The sequence below is a fragment of the Nannizzia gypsea genome, genomic scaffold, assembly GCF_000150975.2.
Source record: "Nannizzia gypsea CBS 118893 supercont1.1 genomic scaffold, whole genome shotgun sequence".
Classification (NCBI taxonomy): domain Eukaryota; kingdom Fungi; phylum Ascomycota; class Eurotiomycetes; order Onygenales; family Arthrodermataceae; genus Nannizzia; species Nannizzia gypsea.
In genome coordinates, this window is record NW_003345201.1 from 1,233,791 (window position 1) to 1,256,557 (window position 22,767).

General features: G+C 48.5%; 10 protein-coding genes across 10 annotated transcripts; 3 read left to right on the forward strand and 7 right to left on the reverse strand.

Annotated features, from left to right (window-relative positions):
* Positions 1 to 70: 70 nt before the first annotated feature.
* On the forward strand, positions 71 to 1,279 carry MGYG_00449 (CMGC protein kinase; the record flags this gene model as incomplete). Its single annotated transcript, XM_003176313.1, has 6 exons — positions 71 to 204; positions 267 to 556; positions 619 to 696; positions 719 to 874; positions 937 to 1,083; positions 1,107 to 1,279. 6 exons carry the CDS (start codon positions 71 to 73, stop codon positions 1,277 to 1,279), a joined length of 978 nt encoding a protein of 325 aa, XP_003176361.1.
* A 521-nt stretch (positions 1,280 to 1,800) lies between these two features.
* MGYG_00450 (sodium/nucleoside cotransporter 2) lies at positions 1,801 to 3,918 on the reverse strand (the record flags this gene model as incomplete). The annotated part of the gene is made up of 3 exons (XM_003176314.1): positions 1,801 to 2,157; positions 2,223 to 3,468; positions 3,563 to 3,918. The coding sequence occupies 3 exons, from the start codon at positions 3,916 to 3,918 to the stop codon at positions 1,801 to 1,803; spliced, it is 1,959 nt and encodes a 652-aa protein (XP_003176362.1).
* A 2,784-nt stretch (positions 3,919 to 6,702) lies between these two features.
* MGYG_00451 (hypothetical protein) lies at positions 6,703 to 7,257 on the reverse strand (the record flags this gene model as incomplete). Its single annotated transcript, XM_003176315.1, has 1 exon — positions 6,703 to 7,257. One exon carries the CDS (start codon positions 7,255 to 7,257, stop codon positions 6,703 to 6,705), a length of 555 nt encoding a protein of 184 aa, XP_003176363.1.
* Positions 7,258 to 8,568: 1,311 nt separating this feature from the next.
* On the reverse strand, positions 8,569 to 9,539 carry MGYG_00452 (dehydrodolichyl diphosphate synthase; the record flags this gene model as incomplete). Its single annotated transcript, XM_003176316.1, has 2 exons — positions 8,569 to 9,294; positions 9,348 to 9,539. 2 exons carry the CDS (start codon positions 9,537 to 9,539, stop codon positions 8,569 to 8,571), a joined length of 918 nt encoding a protein of 305 aa, XP_003176364.1.
* Positions 9,540 to 10,129: 590 nt separating this feature from the next.
* MGYG_00453 (hypothetical protein) lies at positions 10,130 to 10,903 on the forward strand (the record flags this gene model as incomplete). The annotated part of the gene is made up of 2 exons (XM_003176317.1): positions 10,130 to 10,295; positions 10,389 to 10,903. The coding sequence occupies 2 exons, from the start codon at positions 10,130 to 10,132 to the stop codon at positions 10,901 to 10,903; spliced, it is 681 nt and encodes a 226-aa protein (XP_003176365.1).
* Positions 10,904 to 11,843: 940 nt separating this feature from the next.
* Positions 11,844 to 13,665, reverse strand: MGYG_00454 (alpha,alpha-trehalose-phosphate synthase 1; the record flags this gene model as incomplete). Its single annotated transcript, XM_003176318.1, has 5 exons — positions 11,844 to 11,979; positions 12,043 to 12,382; positions 12,441 to 12,811; positions 12,875 to 13,247; positions 13,368 to 13,665. The coding sequence occupies 5 exons, from the start codon at positions 13,663 to 13,665 to the stop codon at positions 11,844 to 11,846; spliced, it is 1,518 nt and encodes a 505-aa protein (XP_003176366.1).
* Positions 13,666 to 14,968: 1,303 nt separating this feature from the next.
* MGYG_00455 (metallo-beta-lactamase superfamily protein) lies at positions 14,969 to 16,042 on the reverse strand (the record flags this gene model as incomplete). The annotated part of the gene is made up of 4 exons (XM_003176319.1): positions 14,969 to 15,390; positions 15,457 to 15,822; positions 15,890 to 15,902; positions 15,959 to 16,042. 4 exons carry the CDS (start codon positions 16,040 to 16,042, stop codon positions 14,969 to 14,971), a joined length of 885 nt encoding a protein of 294 aa, XP_003176367.1.
* Positions 16,043 to 16,733: 691 nt separating this feature from the next.
* MGYG_00456 (aconitate hydratase) lies at positions 16,734 to 19,460 on the reverse strand (the record flags this gene model as incomplete). Its single annotated transcript, XM_003176320.1, has 7 exons — positions 16,734 to 17,278; positions 17,343 to 18,401; positions 18,461 to 19,059; positions 19,125 to 19,144; positions 19,202 to 19,273; positions 19,341 to 19,358; positions 19,428 to 19,460. 7 exons carry the CDS (start codon positions 19,458 to 19,460, stop codon positions 16,734 to 16,736), a joined length of 2,346 nt encoding a protein of 781 aa, XP_003176368.1.
* Positions 19,461 to 20,660: 1,200 nt separating this feature from the next.
* On the forward strand, positions 20,661 to 21,123 carry MGYG_00457 (hypothetical protein; the record flags this gene model as incomplete). The annotated part of the gene is made up of 3 exons (XM_003176321.1): positions 20,661 to 20,701; positions 20,756 to 20,935; positions 20,997 to 21,123. 3 exons carry the CDS (start codon positions 20,661 to 20,663, stop codon positions 21,121 to 21,123), a joined length of 348 nt encoding a protein of 115 aa, XP_003176369.1.
* A 357-nt stretch (positions 21,124 to 21,480) lies between these two features.
* Positions 21,481 to 22,570, reverse strand: MGYG_00458 (solute carrier family 25 member 45; the record flags this gene model as incomplete). Its single annotated transcript, XM_003176322.1, has 4 exons — positions 21,481 to 21,543; positions 21,608 to 21,947; positions 21,999 to 22,347; positions 22,408 to 22,570. 4 exons carry the CDS (start codon positions 22,568 to 22,570, stop codon positions 21,481 to 21,483), a joined length of 915 nt encoding a protein of 304 aa, XP_003176370.1.
* Positions 22,571 to 22,767: the final 197 nt, after the last annotated feature.

The window sequence follows — 22,767 nt, forward strand, 5'->3', positions numbered from 1 at the left end:
TCCATGTCAATAAACACAGAAAAGGAAGTTGCAGGTCCTGGAATAGGATACACAACACAGAATTTTTATCATGACTCGTCCGATTTACGAGCTTCTTACTAAAGGCAAAAAGGTGCTTATCAATGGCAGGCACGTCTCATACCAGGTTATAACGTCGTTGAAGAAAAATGTGTTTCAAGCTGTGACTGTTGGAAATAACAAACCGTGGGTTATGTTACGATGTTATGTATACACAGCTACCGAGGCTAACAGAGTGCATTGAGTAGAGTGATGATAAAGACAGAAAGCTCTGTTCCTGGGGTATATGATATGGAAAGGAATTGCTATGAGTTCCTCTGTATCAAAAGTTCACCATACATACGTGCCATCTATGAGGTGATCGACAACGACATAGACAGATGCATGGTGTTTGAATGGATGGATACAGACCTATGGACGTTAAGGCCACGAGCGCAAGAGCTTTGCCGGCCGTTTCTCAAGGCCACGGCCAAGCCTATTCTTAAAGTTATCAAGGCATTCTCGGACATGGACGGACAGGATGCAGTAGTGAATACAGGTAAAAAATGTTACCCTTCCTTGACTGATCTGCTGGATGTTTTGACTGATATCTATCCAAAGGTATCAATCCAAACAATATTCTTGTCTCCAACGTAGATTCACCTCAACCGTTAGTCAAGCTATCAGATCTTGGGGCGGGTAAGTGTGTATTTCTCACCAGATATACGGGGTTTGATAAAGCTGCTCACCAGTACTAGTAATTCCTTCCAAGGGGTTCGGTGGGTGGCGGCTTCAGGGTTTGGCCATTCGGGCGCCAGAGACATAGAAAAGGGCTTTACCCGCACCGCCATGCGATGTCTGGTCCACTGGCGTTACCGTTTGTTCGGAAGTACCGTTTATACCACCTGGAAACCTGCTGATACTTTTATAGTTATTTAGCACATTTCTCTGCCGCCAGAGCCTTATTTGGGCCTGGAGACCAAGATTCTCACGCCAAAGCCCTCTCAAAAGGGGTTAATCAGGCTGCTTGGTCTATCGCCAAAATAACCCAGCTTGTCGGCCCTTTGCAAGGGATGAGAATCCCAGGTATAAGCTAAAGTTCGATCTAGCTGATGTATTTGTTCAGAGACGTATAATCGAAATAGGGTCTCTGAGAGAGGAGCTTATCAAAGTCAATGTGCCTACTGATTATATCGACTTTATCCAATACCTCCTGACTGTTGACCACAGGGAACGACCAACAGCAGAAGAAGCGCTACAACACCCATGGCTTCAGGGATAGACCTGAGGCAAACCATTTCTTTACCCCCAAGAAATATTGTCAACCATGCATGGAGTACATCGTGATGATAACAAGGAAAGGGCACGCCTGACGACGGAGTCCGTGGGGTTAACCCTCGAGTTTTATCCTACGCTAACGAGCTAGTTCCACCTCGAATAAACCATGAGGTTTGGGGAAGACCATACCGTATCAAAGGGTCAGGGGTATCCAGTTAGCATGAAATTTAACACGAAATGGGTAATCGTGTCTCCTGTTGCGCCCCGGTCCACCCATACGGGAGAACGCCCAACAAGTTAGGGGTCAGCCCTATAAATAGGAATAATATACAGTCCCTCGTGATGTATAGCTATTTGCAAAAATGAACTGTTCATATTATGATATGTAAAGAGTAAGGCTCTAACAGCCTCAACTTCATCGCAGCGTGAACTATGATAGATATCATGTCCCCTGGGATAGGGTTTGGAGAGGGCAGATTAAAAGCGATGTAAAGACGTAAATATTTAAGGTAATGAACTCCAGGTTCAATTAGCTAACATGGTCATGTTCATCGCCATGGTTGAATTCATTCCCATGGTGGAGTTCATTCCCATGGCCATGTCCTTTGGCTTAAAGAACTGCTGCTGATCAGTGACCAGTAGTCCGGCGATGCTGGCGCTGGTGAATGTGCTCAATGCTCCTGTCAACATGGCGCTGAGGGCAACCTGTGACACGTCTCCAATACGTCCGGGAGCCAGTTGAGCTAAGACACCAATCTGGTTACCAAGGGACCCAATGTTTGCAAACCCGCAAAGAGCATAAGTAGCGATTAGGCGAGAGCGAGGGGAGAGATCCGCATAAGTTGGGTCTTGCTGAAGGGCAGTATATGCCACAAATTCGTTCTATGTATATTAGCCTCAGCGGATGAAGCAGGTATGGGAAGCAGGATATACAGTTTAATACTTACCGCAACAAGCTTGATACCAATAAGCTGGGCAACTTTGTATAAATCGCCGGTTCGAGGGACGCCCAGTAGGAAGGCAATTGGGTAACAGAGGTAACCCAAGATAAGCTCCAAGGTAAGGTCTGGCCCATCAATGGTCAAATAGCGGCCCCACCAGGTAAGAAGACCGTTGATGAGACCAATTAAAGAGATTATACAAAGGAGGGTGGCAGCTATCATACTGCCAATCTTCAAACCCAGCCAGGCGCCGGTTGCAAATGCGTGGAGTGCGTTTTTTGCCTTGTGTTCCTCATCTTCTGGGACAACCACCCGGCCAGCGGTAAGAGTTTCTTCAGTCTCGGGATACCTCATCTTCGAAACTGCCAGAGACGCAGGGATACTCATAACACATGACGAGATTAGAGCCTGAGGATTGACTCCTATTCCGACATAAGCAATCAGGACACTTCCAGCAATTGTCGCAAAACCAGAGCACATGACTTGATGTATTTCAGCCAGGGTAAGGTAGTTGATAAATGGGCGGATAAGCATGATCGATTCTCCCTGGCCGATGAACGGTGATGCTGCGGCAACAACAGCTTCTGCTCCGGAAACGCGCATGGCCCAGAAGAAAAATGATGCGAATTTAACAACGAACCACTGTATGAAGCCAACGTAGTACAGCAGCTGAACTAGGGACACGAAGAAGATGATGGCGGGCACCACATTGGCTAAAAACCATTTTATCTTCGCGGCGTCCGGGGTCGTGAGGAATTGGGTTCCGAGAGATGCGAATCCTAGGAGATCCGTTGCACGTTGAGAGATGAAGTTGAAGATGTCATACCCAACCGTGGTTCGGAGAACGAAGATAGCAATAACGAATTGTACGAGCATCCCAACAATGACTGTCCGCCAGACAATCTTCTTTCTGTTCTTGGAAGTAAGCCACAGGCATAAAATGAGTAAAGCCAGGCCAAACAAGCTGATTGCTCGGTTTTCACGAGTATTGTCCTGAGACTCCTCAGACACAAAGGCGCCGATGATGATCACGCATACGACAAAGGCAGCAGAAAGAGGCGTTTGCATCTTGCTGGGGATCATGTTGGCGGCCGGCTGCGCGGTACGGCTCCATAACCAGTATATCGGTTTGGTCACAACGGAAATGGGTACGTAGTTGAAAATAACCCGGAAAGTGACACCGAGATAGACGAGGAACGGGACAACCCATCCTAGCTGTTTGCGACGAAGGATCAGACCGGCAATCCACCAACTAAAATCACACATCGTCAGCAGAGCTTCATAGAAACCCACCCGCCGCACAAGAAATGAGATAGCGCATGGCTGCAAGAAACAAAGCAACTCACCCAGTGAAGATTAGCCAGATTCCAATGTTTAGTGCAAGACGAATCTCCTTTTTGTAACGCGCCCATATTGTACGTTTGTTGCCGTCCGCAACGGTTTGCGCGCTCTCAATATCCCCAGTGGTTCCGATAATAGGTTTTTCGGTCGAGCTGGCTATCCCGTCGCTGGTATTGGAAGTACCTCGTTCAGCGACTGCTCCGTCTCCGACGGGTTTCTCAACGTTCAAAGCTTGATGAACATGGTGGGCATCATGGTGCTGGTGCGCCGGGTTCAGAGTTGGCGAAGGCGGATTCGCTCCCGGTGCTTCTGGAGACGGCGAGCTCTCCGTGGCCGGTATCTTGCCCTGTTGATTCTCCATAATTCCAACTGCTCTTTCTCTGTAGATGAAGCTTCCCAACCACGCTATGAAATGGTTGATTCCTTTTCTTATGACGCTGAGGATGTTAAATTGCCAGATCTCGTCGGCCCTCCGGCTTTAACAAGGGAGTAAGCAGGTTGAATATACAAACTCCCTTTAGCTCAAGCTGCAACGGCTTTATGCGAGATGAATTGACAGGAATACTTCTGGCCGTTATATCGCGAGAATTGTCCACGCGTGTATAAAAAGAAAAATTATGGCAGGTGTGTGGGATGGTTGCAGAGTTTGTGCGGAGTATCAGTGGCGGTCCAGCTCTCCCAACCCAACTTAAAATAAGAAAACCACCGAGCCGGAGATGTGGTTGGAGTTGTCTGCGGATCAGCCGTCAGTTATGTAGAATGTGCAGCATCTCAGTCCAGGGACAGCTCGGCACGAATAGGCGAAGGCCGACAGGATTTTTCGTCCTAATTTTTTTTTCTCCTCTACGGGTCTCGGGCAACCCCAGATTCAGAGACGGGCCCCGGTCTGCCCTCGTGAGTGCAAGAGAAGCCCTTTGGGTGGAGCTGAGCCATGGTTGCATTCACGCCTGGCCTGAACCCAACCTTGCCCCTAAAGCAGCGATGCAAGAGCGGCTGGTGGTAACATGCGTAAGAAGCTGGAAGGAGCATGTTGATTGGGTCGGCCGTGCTTTCCTGGTGTCACAGCGCTCCAGATGTCGCATTCGCCCTCTGCGCAGGTTGGGCGGCCATGGAGCTCACCCAGCAGGGCTAGGGATATTCTCCCTATTGTTATGATAATCCTCCCTGCTTAAACAGCGATTCAATTTGCCCATCTGTCTGCAGTAGGCCGTTTGCCCAAGTCATGTCAACGAACAATTGGCCCAGCGAAGGCAGGCAAAAATGTGAGTGGCGGGGCGGCTCTAAGTGAGAATGTAACCCTGTAGTTTCTCTGATATTAAAGATCAGTGTTAGCTCGTTGATAGTCGGATCACTTTAATTCCCCAGGCGGTGCACGCCACAGAGCCGTGTGGGAGGGAAGTTTCATCGCTCGTTCAACCTCGGCGCTTCGGCGGTCCAGCGCCCAGGGATGTTGGACAAGGCGCTCTCTGGTCCTGGAAGGCTGACTTTCGACCCCGGATTTGACCCCATGTACGTCAGTTCTTCCAACGGCCTGGTCCGGTCGAGTCTCTGTTGATGTTATATGTCGTCTCACGCTGTGTTCTTGAGATGAAGTTGAAAAGGAAGAAAACTTTTTACGCCCTTTGGTTTCCCTTTTCGGGGTAGTCACGTGTATCCTAATTTCATCTGGTGTTTTCTGCTCCTTCAATATTTGTACCAGGAGTGGCGATGACAGAAGCACCGTTCATGTATCCCCGAGTGAAGAGGCGAATATATCGGCAAGCAAAGGAGGGCTTGAGCTTCCCACATGGGTACAGGTAAAGTCTCCGCTCGTATAGGAGCAGGATGTCAGTCCAACCGACTTATGGTGCCTGTACCCCGATAGAGCTGGAAAATTATTGCTGAGATGAGTTTCAGTCTGGATTCTATCGCATCTCGTGACTGGGGGATGTGGCCGACTAGAGTGAACAGTAACTACCTACTCCATACAAAACAGAGCGCTAAGATCTGAAATTCCTAACCAGCGAGTTAACTGTATGTAGGTTAGCCAGGTGGAACGGGCGACGCCCTAGCAACAAGTTCGGCGTTTGGCATATGGGGTACGGAGCACCTAGTCATTGAATGTCCATGACACGGAGATAGCCCGACGTGGTTCAAAGAGAAGTGAGCCGCTGTTTGAAGAGTACTATGACTTGCGAAGAGAAATCCCATCCGCTTCGTTGTCTGTGTTGGCTTAAGCCAACAAAGTGTTCAGCACATGAATCCAGGCTATTTCAATTATTATCCCAGTCGGTCCCTTGGTCTGCAGATACGGACAGTCTGGTCCCTGGCTCCCTGGCTCCCTGCTGCTCGTGACAGATGGCTCGAGCGACAATTCAGAGCCCTATTATATCTATATCCTCTTGTTTTGGTTCCTAGCCTTTCCCTTGCTAGGATGACACGCGAGGTATTACTTTATTCGTTAGCCAGTAGTTACGGAGTACTCCGTGCAATCTTCGGTGGGATGAGTTTGGCAGTTGTTACCTATTGCCCTATTTTTACGGAGAACAGAGTTCTACGGTTAAAACCCAGCAACTATAAATACAAACTACCAATCTTGTTTGAATTGTGATTTGCTGTTTTTGTATATTTTCAACTACTACGTTGTGAGGCTCCAGATAAGGTAATAGCCAATGTAAATATAAAAATTGAGTTATTGTCTTGCTAAAGATCAGCAGCTTGTTTCATGGTTAATTTTTCGTTAAATTACCGAAGAACCCTTTACTCTTCAAAGTATACTTGAAGAATAGACGTGAGGGTCAAGGTTGTCCCAGTGGAGATATGTTCGTTTTCTTTTAACCAAGCGGGTTTCCGCTGATAGTTATACGCTGGATAAGAGGAAGTTAAGCGCCAGGTTCTACCAAGCTATTACGTGGTATTCACGCCAAGCGTGTGATTATTTTTTTTGCTGCTTCTAGTTGTTGAATAACGGTAACTCGACTTTCTAAGCTAGGGTAATTTACTTGAGAAATGAGGTATTATTTGCTATTTAATTGTTCAGTTGGTCAACTTCTATGTAGAGACAGTTGTCGTAAGTACATGTGCCGTATCTACAACTCATCAGAACAGATGCGAAGTCACCATTCGCATGTGAACCATCGGACAGGAGAAAAGCCAAATGGCTAGTTTATGCGGCCTTGCAATGCTCAGCAGCAAACTTTTGGGCGCAAGCAGGCAGGATTTTGTTGTAGAGGTTGTCAACGGTGAAGTGTTTGTATTGCTCTTCGCAGTTGGTGGTAAGTAGAGGCAAGACGTTGCTCTTCTGTGCCCATAGAGTCGATAGTGCGCTTGATTTGAAACATCCAAGCACCTGAGTCAGCACCTCAGGCTCAACACTGCATAAGTTGACGTCACGGTACTGTCCTTCCGAGCATTTTTCTGAAACGGTTTGGAACATGGCGTCGGCGAGGTTGATGTAATAAGGGGAGAGAGTAGGAGCCCCCATGGCAGTACTTTCATCTGCGACGCACTTTTTGACAACATCCTTGATCTGAGTGTCGTAGTTGGAGGCACGGAAGTCGCATCCCTGGCCGCAAATTTCCTTCTGGAAAATGGCTCCGATTTTGGCAGGATCATAGGACTGGACCATTGTGGGTATCTTAAGGCAGGAGAGCGACGGTGAAGCAATAACATTGGTGCTTGCCAGTGCGATGGCGAGGATGCTGGAAACGAGGAAACGCATATTGTATGGTTTAGGGAGGTTTGTGAGAGAGGTTGGATCTTTGGCTATAAAATGTGGATTGTAGAGTGACTCGACTGAAGAAGAGAAAATGAGGTCTCAAGCTCAAGTTCTCAGGCACTGGGTAGCCTTTTATATCTCGTCCACTGCACATCCGTAAATCTTGCTCCTAACCCCCTCTTCTTGTCCGAACTGAAGTATTTCCAGTCACCCCTTCGGTTCTCTAATGACCAATTGTAGACAGTTCCGAGTTCAGTGGCTTGCTGATGTGCCATGGCTTGCTGTAGCGTTAGTTATGGCTTGCTGCCCCCGCGATACGTTGAACTTCCCGAAGTTGTCGATAATGCGCGAGATGAGCAGTCTATGATGCTTCCTCTAGGTATGATGGGACCTCGTTTTTTGCTCAGCCAGGAGCTAGACTAAGGTCCACTATCTATGACAGCTTCACTCAATCTCCATAATACACGTAGTTCCACAAACTAGAGATGGGAGAAACTAGATTAGTCACACAGTACAGTACTCCGTAGTTATATTCGCATTGCCTCTGTCAGTCTTCCCGCACATGGGCCAAATTAAAAGTATCTCCTTGGCGTATCTGCAGTAATAATCTCCTCCTGAAAATCCCTTTAGTTTCTAATGACTGACAGCAAGTCATCTTCGTTGAGCTTTGTGGCACAATTAACAGGAACTTTCTTTTGGTGGACAGACGAGCGTTCGCAGGGCCTTCTAGCTGATAGATTACGAAGGATTATCACTATAAACACGGAGGACGTACTCCGTACGCAGGCTCACCATCCACTTTCCCCGATATCCAATTTTTTGGTATTCTCTGGCCTTGGGCGGGAAGGCTGTGACTGGTGCCTATACAATGTCGTTGACTTTGGTTGTAATGCTTATTCCCTCGCTAACACGGAAACCGTTCAAGGCTGTTGTAAATAAAAGGTTGATACCGGAGCCAAGCCTTTAAGCTAGCCTTTTTAGGTCTAGTGAGTAGATCATTTGTGGAGAAAGCACGGTAAACTTTTGCGAAAGATATAAAATAAACATTACGTGTCACATAACCAGCTCTCACCAGGCAGATGCTGTGCGTGGGAACGCAGCAAAAGAAGATGTAAATTATACGGGCTTGCTCTCGGCGTGGCTCGGAATCAACTGTTGCAAGTAATTAACTGGTCTTCAAACACCAACGTGTTAGCTAAACTTGGGTAATTAACATTCAGCAAGGTGTTTTCGAGGTATCACATGAATGGAGTATATATTCCAAATTTTAGGAGATTTCATCGGACACTTTACAGCGAGATACCTAGTGATGCCTTAATTTTCTGGATGGAAGGCCATTTGAAATCCCCACACTGCCGGGGCAAGAAGAAGGATAACAGACATAAGCCACTTTAAGTGGTTGTTCGATACCAAGTTCCGCATAGCTCGTGGTTCCTCCACCACTTTTGTATGAAAGCCCATCCTTGCCATTTTCTTCCGCTGCCATCTAAGTATGACAAAAAATAAGTCCCAGTACTGGAATGCTGGCCACTGCATGTCCAGAACTTCGATAACCGTGTCTCTATGGCACTGCCAGAGTAGGAAGTCGCTTAGCCGGCCGACACCAGACGTTCGGATTAGGATATCCAGCGGGCTGCCTTCGTTAATATCCATATTGCTATCGAGGATCTCGGCTGTGATATGATTTTCACTCTGTGGCGAGTCGTTGTGGTTCCGCACCGTAGTTTCTATAGCTCTGGCCATTTCATCACGCGAAGTATAGGCTACACATATGTTGAATGTTGCTCCATCACAATTTGCGGTCTTCTCGACCAGCTTTTTCATGAGCTTCCTAATTTTATTAGGAAATAGTTCCAAGCGGCCCAGAAACCGAAACCGAAGTTTTCGTTTATTAGGAGAAGGATATAAGCATTTCAATATCCAAATTTCGAACAGACCCATTAAATCATCCACTTGGTTTTTTGGCCGTTTAAAATTTTCGATGCTGAATAGGTATGCAGTGATGAATTCGACACCGGTTTCAAAGGCAAGATCCAGGACCTGAAGCAGCAAATAAGCTGGAGTTCACGCAGAATTGAGGTGATATACGTTACATTGTTCAAAACATCCGCTCCCAACGTATGGCCTTTTTTGATGCTAAAGCCACGGGATTTGGCGTACCGTCTGTTTCCATCCGCAATAATAGCAATATGCCTGGGAATAGGGCCTTGTTGAACAATGCTCACTAATAGTTTAAGAAACCATTGCGATGCCAATTGGCTCTTTGGCAATCGAACCAGCGGCATATTGACAGAGAGCGGTTATGCGATAAGTGAGCGAAGGGAGTTTGGAATAAACTGATTTCAGCAGCCGGTGGTATTTATCACACAAGCACTTTACAGTGAGATAAGTGACCTGTCAAGCTGGGGATGATGGAATTTGAGCTGCCATTTGCAGTATACTCGGCACATAGTCAACTTCTGCAGCAAGCAGACGGCCGGTAATTTGAAAACAGTGATGATCTTATAATTAGTTTTGTAGTTTTGTATGTTTCTTTTTTTGCTTGGGTCGAAATTGTAAAGCCAAAAATGAAGCAGCACATCGCGAATATCAGCTAACTAGTTAGTTACACAATAGTTCTTCGGCCAATCATCCACCCCTTGGTATATTGACAGTTTAAAAGAATCAAGCAGGCATGCTTCGTATTTTTGGGCACAATGGATGAATGTGCGTCGATATAATTGCTTGTTGATCAGGTAACTCGCCTGCCCACTCGCTTGACTTATTATCGGCCTCCGTGAAAATCCCTCGACCTTGATCTCTGCTCGACATAATCCCCCCCTGGGCTGTCATCAAGGAAAAGCGGTTGCCTTGTTTTTGTTAAAATTGTTCAGAGATGTCGATCCTCAGTCGGCTCCAGCTCCTCACCAGAGCGAGCCGTCCAGCATATTGGACAACAGCCCTGACGTTATACCTCATTGGCCATTTGCAGTCAGGCAGATATCCCCAGACTGTTCCAGAGATCATGCTCGGTGTTGCGTTCTCGGCCCCTTTTTCCTTAGGTAAGTAGGGATAGCTAACTACCTACCTAGGTAGTTAGATAACTTAGCTGCTCCTCCCAGTAAATTCTACTTTGGCTAACTACCATCGAAAAGTTATACAAGGTGGAGGTGATATCCATGACTACGACTCAGATATAAAGAACCCAAGAAAGGGTCAAGACTGGCTAGATGGCCGCTCCATTGAGAAAGCAGATCATGCCTTCGTTTTGTTGGCTTGCAGAGTTGCGACTTTTGGTATAATTCTGCTTGCAGTACCCGCTGCAATACAGACGCCTCAAGTCATGGGCTACGTTTTGCTATGCCTTGGGACTTCATGGGCATATACAACTCCTCCAATTCGACTTAAAGGACGGCCTCTTCTAGACTCGCTGTCTAGTGGAACACTCTACTGGTCAATTTGGGCGAGCGGCTATCATTTACGGGGCGATCAGACAAACTATGGCATACAGAACTCAAACTCAGGAGCTTGGACTTTCTGCTTTTGCATCGGTCTGCAGATGTTCGCTGCAGCTCTTGATCAGAAGGCAGACTCTGCTGCTGGTATTCGGTCAATAGCCACAGCTTATGGAGAAAGGCCTACTGCATTTTTCTCGGCGACATTCTTGTAGAGTTTCTCCCTTTCCTCCCATAGTATCTGGGGAATGATCATTGTACTGACTTCCTGGTTTAGCTTTCTCGCCGCAGTGTCGATGGGTTTGTGGACGGTTTTAGGAGCTGGTACTTTCGTGCTCTCGCTGCTATCACTAGGCATTGTGATAACACCTGAGAAAATAATCCCGGCAGCTTATCACATTGTCCCCTTTCTGGCTGTCTTGGGCGCTGGGTGGGGGGTATATGCAATCTACAGTGCCTATCAAGGGCAGCCTATTATCTGGTGAAGAATAATAATAGGACTCCTTCCATCCCCTTGGGCCCCAGGCCCAGTACCTAGTGACCTTGTCACGATCCTATTAGAAGAGGCCTATTATTATCAGTTCTTTGGAGCCAACATTGGTGGACGTAGGAAACTAGTAACCGTTGATTGATATCCTTCATTGGTGAATATTCATCCGTAGTCACCGATATAGGCTACGTAAATATGGCAATGCTATAGCTTCCATTTATTCCTCTCCCGACGCCATTTGAGCCAACCAACCCGCCTCCTGGTTGCCATACGGCTGAAAAAACCTCAACCTGCCAGCTCCGTCCACAAAGATAATACAAGGAAAATAAACAGCGAGGGCGCTGTACAAGGAACAAAGGAAGTATGGAGGTAGAGGTGTAAGAGAGTTGTCTGTCTATGAAACTGTAGGTCACTTGCTTGATTGGTATAAGAGTATGCTTGCTTGTGCATCTGCCATGGTTTCATAATTTAAGAGTGGGGGGTATGTGAGTGTAGAAAAGTAAAGGGGTTGTAGCATTTTGAATCAAGGATATAGAGGGGAAATGGTAGAGCAGGAGTTAAGCGTGGTATTGGATATATAAGTAAAAGCAAGGTGCGTTTCCTATGTTTCCTACATTGCAATAGACGGGCTAGCTTTACCTGTAGGGAAGAGGTAGGGGAGCAGCTCATTGTATCTCGGTGTGTGGAACCATATGTATAGCCTTGTTGTCTTCCGTAGTGGCTTGAGAGAAATGGACCTTCTTCTCAGCACAGTTAGGCAGTCTTGTCAGCTCTGATACAAATGAGTGACCCCAGAACGCACTATCAGCACCGTATTAGCCTTATAATCCATAATAATGACAGAGAGATGAAGAGTATACAAACCTGGTGTACTTGTTAATATATCTTTCCAGCTTAGTATAGTTCAACCTCCGCTTCTCTGGGCTCATGGTGACAGCCTCCTTGTAGGCAGCGGCCAGTTCCTCGGTGTTCCAGGGATTGATGATAAGGCTGCCATTAAGACTTTGGGCAGCACCGGCAAATTCTGACAAGATGAGCACGCCGTTACGATCCCGCTGAGTAGCGATGTATTCATATGATACAAGGTTCATTCCATCTCTTGTCGAGGAAACGATGCACACATCAGAGACGGCATATAAAGCGATAAGCTCGTCAAAGTTGACTGATTTATGCAAGAAGTGTATAGGCATAAACTCAACAGTTCCTAGAAGTTATGTGTTGGTTAGTCAGTTAGTAGCAAGGGGTAAGTTTGGGGTTCGTACCAAATCTCCCGTTTATCCGCCCTACGAGCTCGTTTACGACAGCTCTGAGGTTCTGGTACTCTTCAACGTCCTGTCTACTTGGGACAGCAACTTGAACCAGCACAACCTTTCCAATCCACTCCGGATGATCGGTTAGGAATACTTCAAAGGCATGAAGCTTCTGAGGTACCCCCTTGATGTAGTCTAGTCTGTCCACACCTACCATCAATTTGACCCCCTGAAACTTTTGTTGAAGTGCAGCTATTCGCTTCTGTACTTTCTCCCTTTTTAGTCCCTCTGTGAACTTCTCGGGATCTATACCGATTGGGAAAGCTCCAACTGTTACAATCTTTCCAAGGAACTCTACTCCGTTGGGTGTGGTCGGTAGACCCCTGAAAATGTAGTAGTTAGCAAAAGAAACAGTGAAACTGCGCAGAAGTGTAAAAAGGACTAACAGTATTCGCGAGCAACTACTTAGGAAGTGACGGGCGTAGTCGTATGTGTGGAAGCCTATGAGATCACAGTGAAGGACTCCGAGCAAGAGCTCGTTCCTGACAGGCAAGATTCGATATATCTCGCTACTTGGAAATGGCGTATGTAGAAAGAAGCCAATCTTGACATCCTTCTTGCTATCTCCAATCTCTTCACGCAGCATCGACGGTAGCAGCATCAGATGGTAGTCATGTACCCACACTAGGTCACCGTCCTTGACATCTCTTGCGATTGCCTGGGCGAACAATCGGTTTGCTTCTTGGTATGCCTCCCACGCAGACTCGTCGAAGGTGATATCTCCCGGGTGATAGTGGAAAAGAGGCCATAATATCGAGTCTGTCAATCACCCCGCCACCGACAGATCAGTATATGCTTTCTCTACCAGTGTCTACAACAATATCCTAAAACGGGTAAAAAGGGGAAGAGAACGAAAAAAAAGACAGCGTAATTACGTACTAGAGAATCCGTTGTAGTGTCTATCCGCCAGATCGTTGTCGATAAAGACCGGAACAGCGTTATAGTCCTCCTTCAGCTTCTTTTTGAATATATCAACTTCGTCGAACGGTACCTCCAGCCCCGGCCAGCCATACCACTGGAACTTCGTTGTCTTGGACAGGCCGCTGAGCCCGCTCACGAGACCCCCCGAGGACATGGAGGACTCATACTTGCCCTGGCTGGAGCGAGAGATGGTGATGGGCAGCCGATTTGAGACCAAAAGCAGCCTCGACTCCCCGCCGCTCTGTATCGCCGGCATGGCTGTGTTTTGTGCTGTTGGCGAGCTTAGAGCGTGGGGGTGTATTGTGAAGAGGCAGTTGTGTATCTGTTCACGCGATGTCCTGCACTTTCCGGCGAGTGAGCGAGGTTCAGAACCGACGGGCAGAGACGGAGGGCAGAGCGAGGCAGGTCGAAGGGAGTAATACCCAGGGCGCAGCAAACGGGTTTTCGACAGATGTGTCAACGCATAGAGAGCAGGACGACGGCGGCGGGACGGACAGATGGCGCTCTTCTCTCGTCAAGGAGAGCTTGCTTGCTTGTTCTTTCGCACGTCACGGCCCGGAACAGGGCGAGCAGTGACTCCAGCGAGCCACCTCCGGGGGAACTAAAAATAAGAGCCGGCGGGGACGAAGCAGGGAAGAAGAAGCAAACTTCCTTGACGCCACCAGCTTGGCGGGAGACGGCGAGGACGAGACGAGCTCTGGACGCAGGATGACGGCAGCGAGGAGCGCAGACGAGAGAGACGCTGGTTGAAGCTGGTGATGTTCGTCAGGAGCTGGCGGGTTGCATCTACGGAGCACCTGGTTGCCTAGTTGTTGACTATGAAGTCGAGCAGGAAGACCGGATGAGACAGCGACAGCATGCGAGACGACGGCCTATGAGAGCTTCTGAGGCTGATAACTAGCGATAGACGCAATATCCAAGCAGCAGGAGAGTTGTTTGGTTCTCGCCTGGCGGGTTCCCTGGAACTGGAGGAGGCAAAGGCTGTGGTGGTGATAAACAAGCAGACGCAAGCAGGAGCAAGTTGGCCTGGCGGTTTATATTTATACAGGCACAACCACGGAGTCGCCAGCTGGGGAGGGAGCTTGTTTACCTGACACCGGCAGCCTTTTGCTTCCTTTCCTTGCTCTATTGCGGCGCATTCCGGCAAGCTCGACCGTTCCTCGAGACTGAAATCTGCCCGGGAGTCAGACTTGCACTAGTTATTACATTTACTTCTCTCTGCTTTTTTCCTCGCCCCAATTGCTCGTATAGAGCAAGATCAGGACCTGCAGGTTCGCTGCTGCTGGGTTTGCACCCCTACGCATAAGACAGCATAGAATGGCATAGCATGGCTTGCTTGCATTCTAGTGTTACGTGAGTGTCATGACAGGGAGGCAAGGCAAGGGTAGTATTAGGGTCGAGATGTAGCTATTTATCTGTTGATAGAAGCGGTAACTAAGTCCTTGCTTGCCACCCGGGGTTTTTATTCCATGATTAAGGATAAAAGCAACGGAACTCGCATTGCTTGCCTAACACATTCTTTCGCAAGGGTTTGATAGCTGGCGGCCATTCAATTACCCTCACAAGGCCGCTGTTTTGCTGCTACAAGACCATCTCCCACTTTGTTCATCGCTGGTCACTTTACCTTCGTGCTCCAGTTTGTTCAGGACCTGTATCACTCCATGCGAAGCAGGTAGATGCAAGCTCTCTGGCACTGCAGCATATATAACCTTGACCAGCTCGATAGGAGTCCAGCCGGAAGGTTTCGTATCACCTGGTTGGCTGCTATCGAGCGAACCGTACTTCAGTACCCGCAGAATCTCGTCTTCCCTTTGCTGCCGATGCCGGATGTACTCTGCTATCTTGGACTTGCAGTTCTCAACCACGGGGCCGTGGCCAGGGTACCCTCTGCCATTTGTACTAGCTTGACCGGCCATCTTCTCCAGGCTGGACATGTATGTCTTTAGCTCTTCGAAGACCGCCGTACCATGGCCCAGGATGTCTTCCAAGTAGACAGTTCAGCTAAGTAATTCTAATCACCTAGCAGCAGGGGAAGAATTGTACTCACTATCACCGGTAAACATGGCTTCTTCTTCCTCCATCAAGAACACAATATGATCTTTTGTGTGGCCAGGTGTATGTAGTGCCTTCACTGTTGCTCCTACCACACTAAACACCTGTCCATCTTCAATGCCACGTTGCCCTTCGCCTTGCTCTGGATCATGCTTGTACACCTGCACCTCAGGGCATATCCGTCTCAAGTCCCGTACACCTCCGACATGATCGTGGTGCCAGTGTGTGAGCAGAGCGTGGGAAACAGTTGCCCGCTCCGTGTTGAGTGTTTGCTGCAACGCCACTGACCATGACGGCTTGCCTTCTCCAGTGTCGATGAGAAGGCGCTTAGCTCCACGGCCTAGTAGATAGGTATTTGTTCCTGGTTACGCAGCGTTTGTTGTTGGCCTCTCTGCATGATGTAATATTGTGAAAGCAGATGCGCATACCTTGTAGCGTGAACTGGGATAACGAGTTAGCCCACTTGCACCGAGTGTTGGTAGCTGGCCCAGACGTACCTTGCCCGGATTTCCCCCTAGTATTCTGATCACAGAGGCACTGAGTCTCTCGACCTCTGCGAGAGGGACCAGTTGCGTTGCCATCGGCAAACGTATCCGTCCACGTTCCCTCCGGGGGATATGATAAGCAGATATGATAGTTATAGAATTAGGGTATCTTTGTCCGTAGCCTTCAAGGATCTATCCAACCTTAGCGAGCAGAACGGACGGACAGAGAGCTGATGTATTGATATGGCTAGCTAGTAATATTGGATATTTGTATGTTTTCTATCTCTTGCGGGTTTCTCTTAGACAATAGGAGGCAGCCTCAATAACACTTTACCTCGGCTGAAATTATTTACTGTTCTTAGTAAGCAGTCGAGTTCAGATGAAAAGAAGCCGAATAATTGAAGGATTGAAGAGTCCAGAATGAAACAAGAAACCTGAATTAATTAATATTCAAGTAGTATATATACACATGCAGGCAAGCAACATGATCTTTGGCTTTTGAGATAAGGTAGAACAGGCAAGTTGACAAAATGAAATACGACCAAGCTGCAACTGCTAGTAATTACCTCCACACCGTCATCAACAGGACATGAACAAAAGCATCAGTTCGACAAAAGAGGCGCAAGGGGGTGTATTTGGTACATAAGGAAAAAAAGAGAAACACACATAGAACCAACGGGCAAAGAAGAAGTAATACAGTAAACAGCAAAGCAATATAAAAATCCCTTTCAATCCTCTATTGGCTGAAAATTAAGACAATATTAGGCTTAAGTCAAGGGGTAGCTGTTTACTGGGCCTTCTTGGCCATGGTGTTCAAGGCGCTTCCGTTCTTGAACCATTCGATCTGGCTCTCGTTGAAGGTGTGGGCGAGCTGGACATCGAAGGAAGAACCATCCTTGGGGTGGACACGGAGAGTCATTGGCTTACCAACGGCGATCTCAGTGCACATCAAGTCAACCATGGCAGTTGGTGGGATACGGTCGTAGTCAGCAGGGTCAACGAAGGTAAGGGGAAGCATACCCTGCTTCTTAAGGTTGGTCTCGTGGATACGGGCGAAGGAGCGGGTGATGATGGCCATTCCACCGAGATGACGGGGCTGGAGGGCAGCGTGTTCACGGGAAGAACCTTCACCGTAGTTCCAGTCACCGATGACAACCCATGGGATGCCGCGGGCCTTGTAGGCACGGGCAGTGGCTGGGACGGAGTCATATTCGCCAGTCTCGAAGTTCTTGACGCTGTTGCGCTCACCGTTCTCGGCGTTGACGGCACCGATGAGAAGGTTGTTGGAGATGTTGTCGAGATGGCCACGGTACTTGAGCCAGGGGCCGGCCACTACAATGCTGTTAGTAATCGACCTTATGGTATAGGATATGCTATCAAAGTAGAGAGGACTTACTGGAGATGTGGTCAGTGGTGGTCTTGCCCTCACACTTGATGAGGATTGGGATGCCAGTGGCGTCCTTTCCGTCCCAGGCCTTGAATGGCTCGAGGATCTGGAGGCGGTCACTGGTTGGGCTGACGGCGACGTTGATGGAAGCACGGTCAGCTGGAGGAGCCTGGTAGGTGTCACGGCCTGGGTCGTATCCGTTGGCTGGCAGACCTTCACCGCTTGGGGGAGCGAGCAGGAACTCGTTTCCGTCCTTATCCTTGAGCTTGTCGGTCAAGGGGTTGAAGTTGAGGGTACCAGCGATTGTGAGGGCGACAACGAGGTCAGGAGAGGCGACGAAAGCGTGGGTAGCAGGGTTGGCATCGTTACGGCCGGTGAAGTTACGGTTGTAGGAGGAGATGATGGAGTTGGGCTCGTTCTTCTTGACATCCTTACGGTCCCACTGGCCAATGCAAGGACCACAGGCGTTGGCAAGGATAACACCGCCAAACTCCTCGAGGGTCTTGAGCTGGCCATCACGTTCAATGGTGGCACGAATCTGCTCAGATCCAGGAGTCACGGTGAAGAGAGACTTGGCCTTGATGCCGTGGTCAAGAGCGTCACGGGCAATGGATGCAGCACGGGACATATCCTCGTAGGAAGAGTTGGTGCAAGATCCAATGAGACCAACCTTGAGCTCAGAGGGCCAGTTGTTGGCCTTGACGGCCTCCTTGAACTTGGAGATGGGAGTAGCAAGATCGGGGGTGAAGGGGCCGTTGATGTGTGGCTCTAGCTCGCTGAGGTTGATCTCAACAAGCTGGTCATACTGGGCGTTCTCGTCAGGGCGAAGTCCCTCAGCGTAGACGCGAGAAAAGTCACCAATGGACTGACGCTTAGTAGCCTTGAGGTAGTCGTACATGCGGTCGTTGAAGGGGAAGACGGAGGTGGTAGCACCAATTTCGGCACCCATGTTACAGATGGTACCCATACCAGTGCAGGAGAGAGAGTTGACACCCTCACCGTGATACTCAATGATAGCACCAGTGCCACCCTTGACGGTGAGAATTCCAGCAACCTTAAGAATGATATCTATGCAACAGTTAGACGCTGAAGATCAATGCTTTCTAAGCTAGAGAAAGGAAACTTACCCTTGGGAGTGGTCCAGCCAGACATTTGTCCGGTAAGCTTGACACCAATGACGTTAGGAGCCTTCAATTCCCAAGGAAGACCAGCCATGACATCGACGGCATCAGCACCACCAACACCAATAGCAGCCATACCGAGACCACCACCGTTAGGAGTGTGAGAGTCGGTACCGATCATCAAACCACCAGGGAAACAGTAGTTCTCGAGCAAGATCTGGTGGATAATACCGGATCCGGGCTTCCAGAAACCGATGTTGTACTTGGCACAAGAGGTAGACAGGAAGTCATAGACTTCCTTGTTGATCTCGTTGGCACGAGCAAGATCCTTGTCACCGCCGAGCTGGGCCTCAATCAAGTGGTCACAGTGAACGGTGGCAGGAGTAGCGACGGATGGCATGCCGGCAGACATGAACTGGAGGATGGCCATCTGAGCGGTGGCGTCCTGGCAGGCAACACGGTCTGGGCGGAGCTTGAGGTAGGACTTTCCACGCTCGATCTCCTGACCATGGGGGTCGTCAAGATGGGAGTAGAGAATCTTCTCGGCATAGGTGAGTGGGCGGTTAAGACGAGCGCGCACAATGTCGAGGTTCTCGGCCATTTTCCTATTACCCGGTTCGGTTAATATGAAGCTCAAGCTTGGATTTCGCCTCGCTAGTTCAATACATACTTGTAGTTGATGAAGTTGCCCTATAGCCGTCAATTAGCCTCTATCTACTCCAAAACCGGTGCAATTGGAGCTCTTACCTTCTCCGAGTTGGTCATTTCGACCTTCTTGTCAAGGTCAGCGGCAGAGGCAAAACCCCGCGCTCCGAGAAGCTGTACACGACGCCCAGCGGTTAGTCAACGTAGCGATTGGAGCCAGAGAGTGGCCGACTACACTTACGAGGCGGGTTTTGGGTGCCTAGAGAGACGATAATTAGCATTGCACTTGAATAATAAACCTGAGGAAGAATCGGGGAAAAAGACGCACCATAGCACTGGCACGAGCGAGTGTGGTGAGCATGATGAGAGTCGATGTTCCAGCACGACTTAAGAAATCAGGGAAGAGTCATCCACCGTCGAGGCCGCACTCGAGCAATGGAGCTGGTTTATATAGAGTGGAGTGGTTTGGTGAAGGGAGTTGGTGAAGAGAAAGAAGGAAGAAGAAGAGAAAAGCAGAAGATGTCGCAGAAGTTGAGGTTTAAAGCAGAGCAGCCGGGAAGAAGGTCCCAACACTGGCCAATCAGCGAGCTGCCAAATGGTCGTTACTAAGGCCCGCCTGTGCCGAGGTGCCCGCAAGAGTCACGTGATGGGGGTAACTGCGGAGGCGGAAGACGCGCTGGGAGAGAATGACTAAGCAAAGAGATGAGAACTTGGGGAAAAATTTGCTGGTCTGCAGACGCGCTAGAGCGAGACGGGCCTAGCGTAGGGCTGCACTGCCAAATCGGACGGCGCTGGTTGGCTGCGTTACAGAGTGGAGTCCACGTGAGACGACGGCGACGGCGGCCGAGTGGGTCACGGGGCAAGACGGTCCGTCTCTCTCCGTCGTCCACATCACAGGCAAACCCTTAAAGGAAGGGTTCTTCCGCTGTCGGGCTATTTGTTTCCGTCTGCTTACTCATTTCTACTGCTTTGATCGAACGTTTACAAAGACTAAAGACAACAAGTTTGCGGTGCCTGAGCAAGCATTTGGAGTTGACTGTTGACTGTTGACCGTACGAATGCTTTACAGCAGGTTGTGGCCGGCCTATGCGCCCGATGTCTGAGATCTGGTCCCTCTCCGTCAAGATGAATACGAAGCTTCACCAGGGTTTCATTTGCTGCAGGTTACCGTCGCTCCCACAAAAGCCGCACCTTGTGAGCCGTCTTTCACCCATAGCATATGATACTCCATACGGAGTACAAGCCCAGCCTATACTGTATACAAACAGCTTCAAGTTCACTGCTTTCCACTCTATAAGTACCTCACGTAATCAAAATGCTCGATGTTTCTGTCAATGTTAGGAATGCAAAGGAACGCCAGGGAGGCAGTGTTGACATCGATCAGAATTTGGAGTCAATAACGATTTAAATGTATTACAATTAAAGTTTAGTTGCGCTTACTAAATAACTTTATTTCCACACGAAAGAAAATTTGTTGCTGATAACAGAGATATCAAGACCAAAAGCAGATCAGCATCAAGCATCTTATTATATCCATACCATACGTAATACACACACGACAATGGGTTCAATTCGCCGGTCAAAGACGAAGCGCCGTACTAGGTGCGCTCTACTCTCCGAGTATCTTCCTTCCGTTTGATTCTAACCTCTGTCCAGGGACTACGACCAAGTCGTGGCCGACCTACGTTCGCGCAAGCATCTCACCCAGTACCACAACACAAAAGACGTCGAGGACCTTCCCGGTTTAGGAAAGCATTACTGTGTCGAGTGCGCCAAATGGTTTGAAAGTGATTATAACCTTGTCGCCCATAGAAAGGGGAAGAATCACAAACGAAGGTCGAGCATTCTCCTGCTTGGAAATGATTCTTGTCCAGGACTTAGGCTAACTTCTTGATAGGCTCCGAATGCTTCTACATGAACCCCATACACAGAAGACAGCTGAGGCAGCAATTGGGCTCGGAGTAGATAATGGGCCGAGGACAACCGATAGCAACACTGCTATGGAGATCGAGACCGAGGTGTGAAGTTCATTTCCAATAAATAACCAAGCTGAGGATGAAGTATACATTATTGGGTATTGTCTGCATGGATTGAATGAATATTCGGTGGTTGGCTCCCCGAATAAGTGGACTGCTATAACCCGCTCGCGGGGTCGATAGATGGGGGTTTAAGGAGGGGGAAGAACTGAAATTCGGAGAGATTGGTTCCAGCCCGTATTTCCTCAAGAATTGAGCGAGTGAGAAACTGATAATGAACCTTCTTACCAGAACCCAAGTTAGGAGGATATACCCCTTACAGTGGATAATGACAACAGATAGCTACTTCTGGATGGATCATACAGTCTTATTCATAGCACACCGAGCAGTGGTGCGTGTCTCTATTTATATTGCTACCATAAGTTGCCTCTCGCTGAATACTTTCATCATCCATTCATATATTGCCCACTGCAACGGATCCATGGTTAGCTCCTTATACGAGCGTTGGTATCTTAGAAAGAGGGAAGCTTACCTGTACAGCGTTCACCACAAAGGCTCGCAGGCTGCATACCCCCAGCCCACTATAAAATACCCGAAAACCGCCAGTCCTGTATGCTTCCCTACTTATCTCCCATGCTCCAAGCACTCTAGGCCTCCCCTGAACCTCTCCTAGCAGTGGCCGGGCCTCTGTGGTAGTAGGAGCAAAGGATGCCTGAGTTTGGAGCCTTGTCTTTATGACATCCAGGGGAAATACAGATGCCCAAGTCACGATACCCGCTATACCACCACATATAAGCGTTTTTAATGCCATCTGATGCACCGTTTCATCACTCCTTGTGGCCATGCGCTTGCATAGCTCATATGACCAGAAACTATTCCATTAGCATTCAGCGAAAAGTATCCAGAGGAACATTAAGGCATACTAAAATCCGTATCCCACGGCATCTCTCACGCTTGTAACGCCTCCGCCAAAATATAGCCCCTTCACTCCATTGCTTCGAACAATACTCTTTGCAACTTCCCAAGAAGATGCTGCTGCCGCACCAGTGCCACTCTGCAATTGGGCTCTGCATTTCACTAGCTCTGTAGGCGAAGAAATCAGCCAGCTAACCATCCCCCCAACCGCTCCGGCAACCCATATTTGGCTTAAGGAAGCCTCTAGGGGCTCTGTAGGGTTCTGCACCCGGGGTTCCAAACCGGTCAAGCAGCGGTTGTAGCTGGTGAATAATAGTGCGTTTAAGGCGCCATATGTTAGTATCGGGGCCGCAGCACCTACATTGAAAATGTTAGAAAGGGCATCTTGGAAGTATATATTGAGTATCAGTATTGTACCTCGAACTAAGGAGCTTGTTGATTCAAACTGCCGGGAGTATGTACTTGATCCCCTTTCTCCGGCTGTATTGGCTTGGAGACGTACTTTAATTATATCAAGTGGGTTACCAATGATTATCCCCACGGCTCCGCTGAGGTACCCGGCCCAGAAATCTGCAGACATTGATGCATCTCCCTACCAGTGGTAGCCTATTCAAACACAATGTACCTCTTGACAGGGTACCCTCGGAATTATTGAAGACGTATATCACTTTAGGTGGGATGTTTGGTGGGGGTTGAGATACCGAGGTTAAATTAAGATCACGTGGTACCGTGCGCATTTGGCGATTTGACGCGCTGAACTTTCTTTAGTCAACCAAA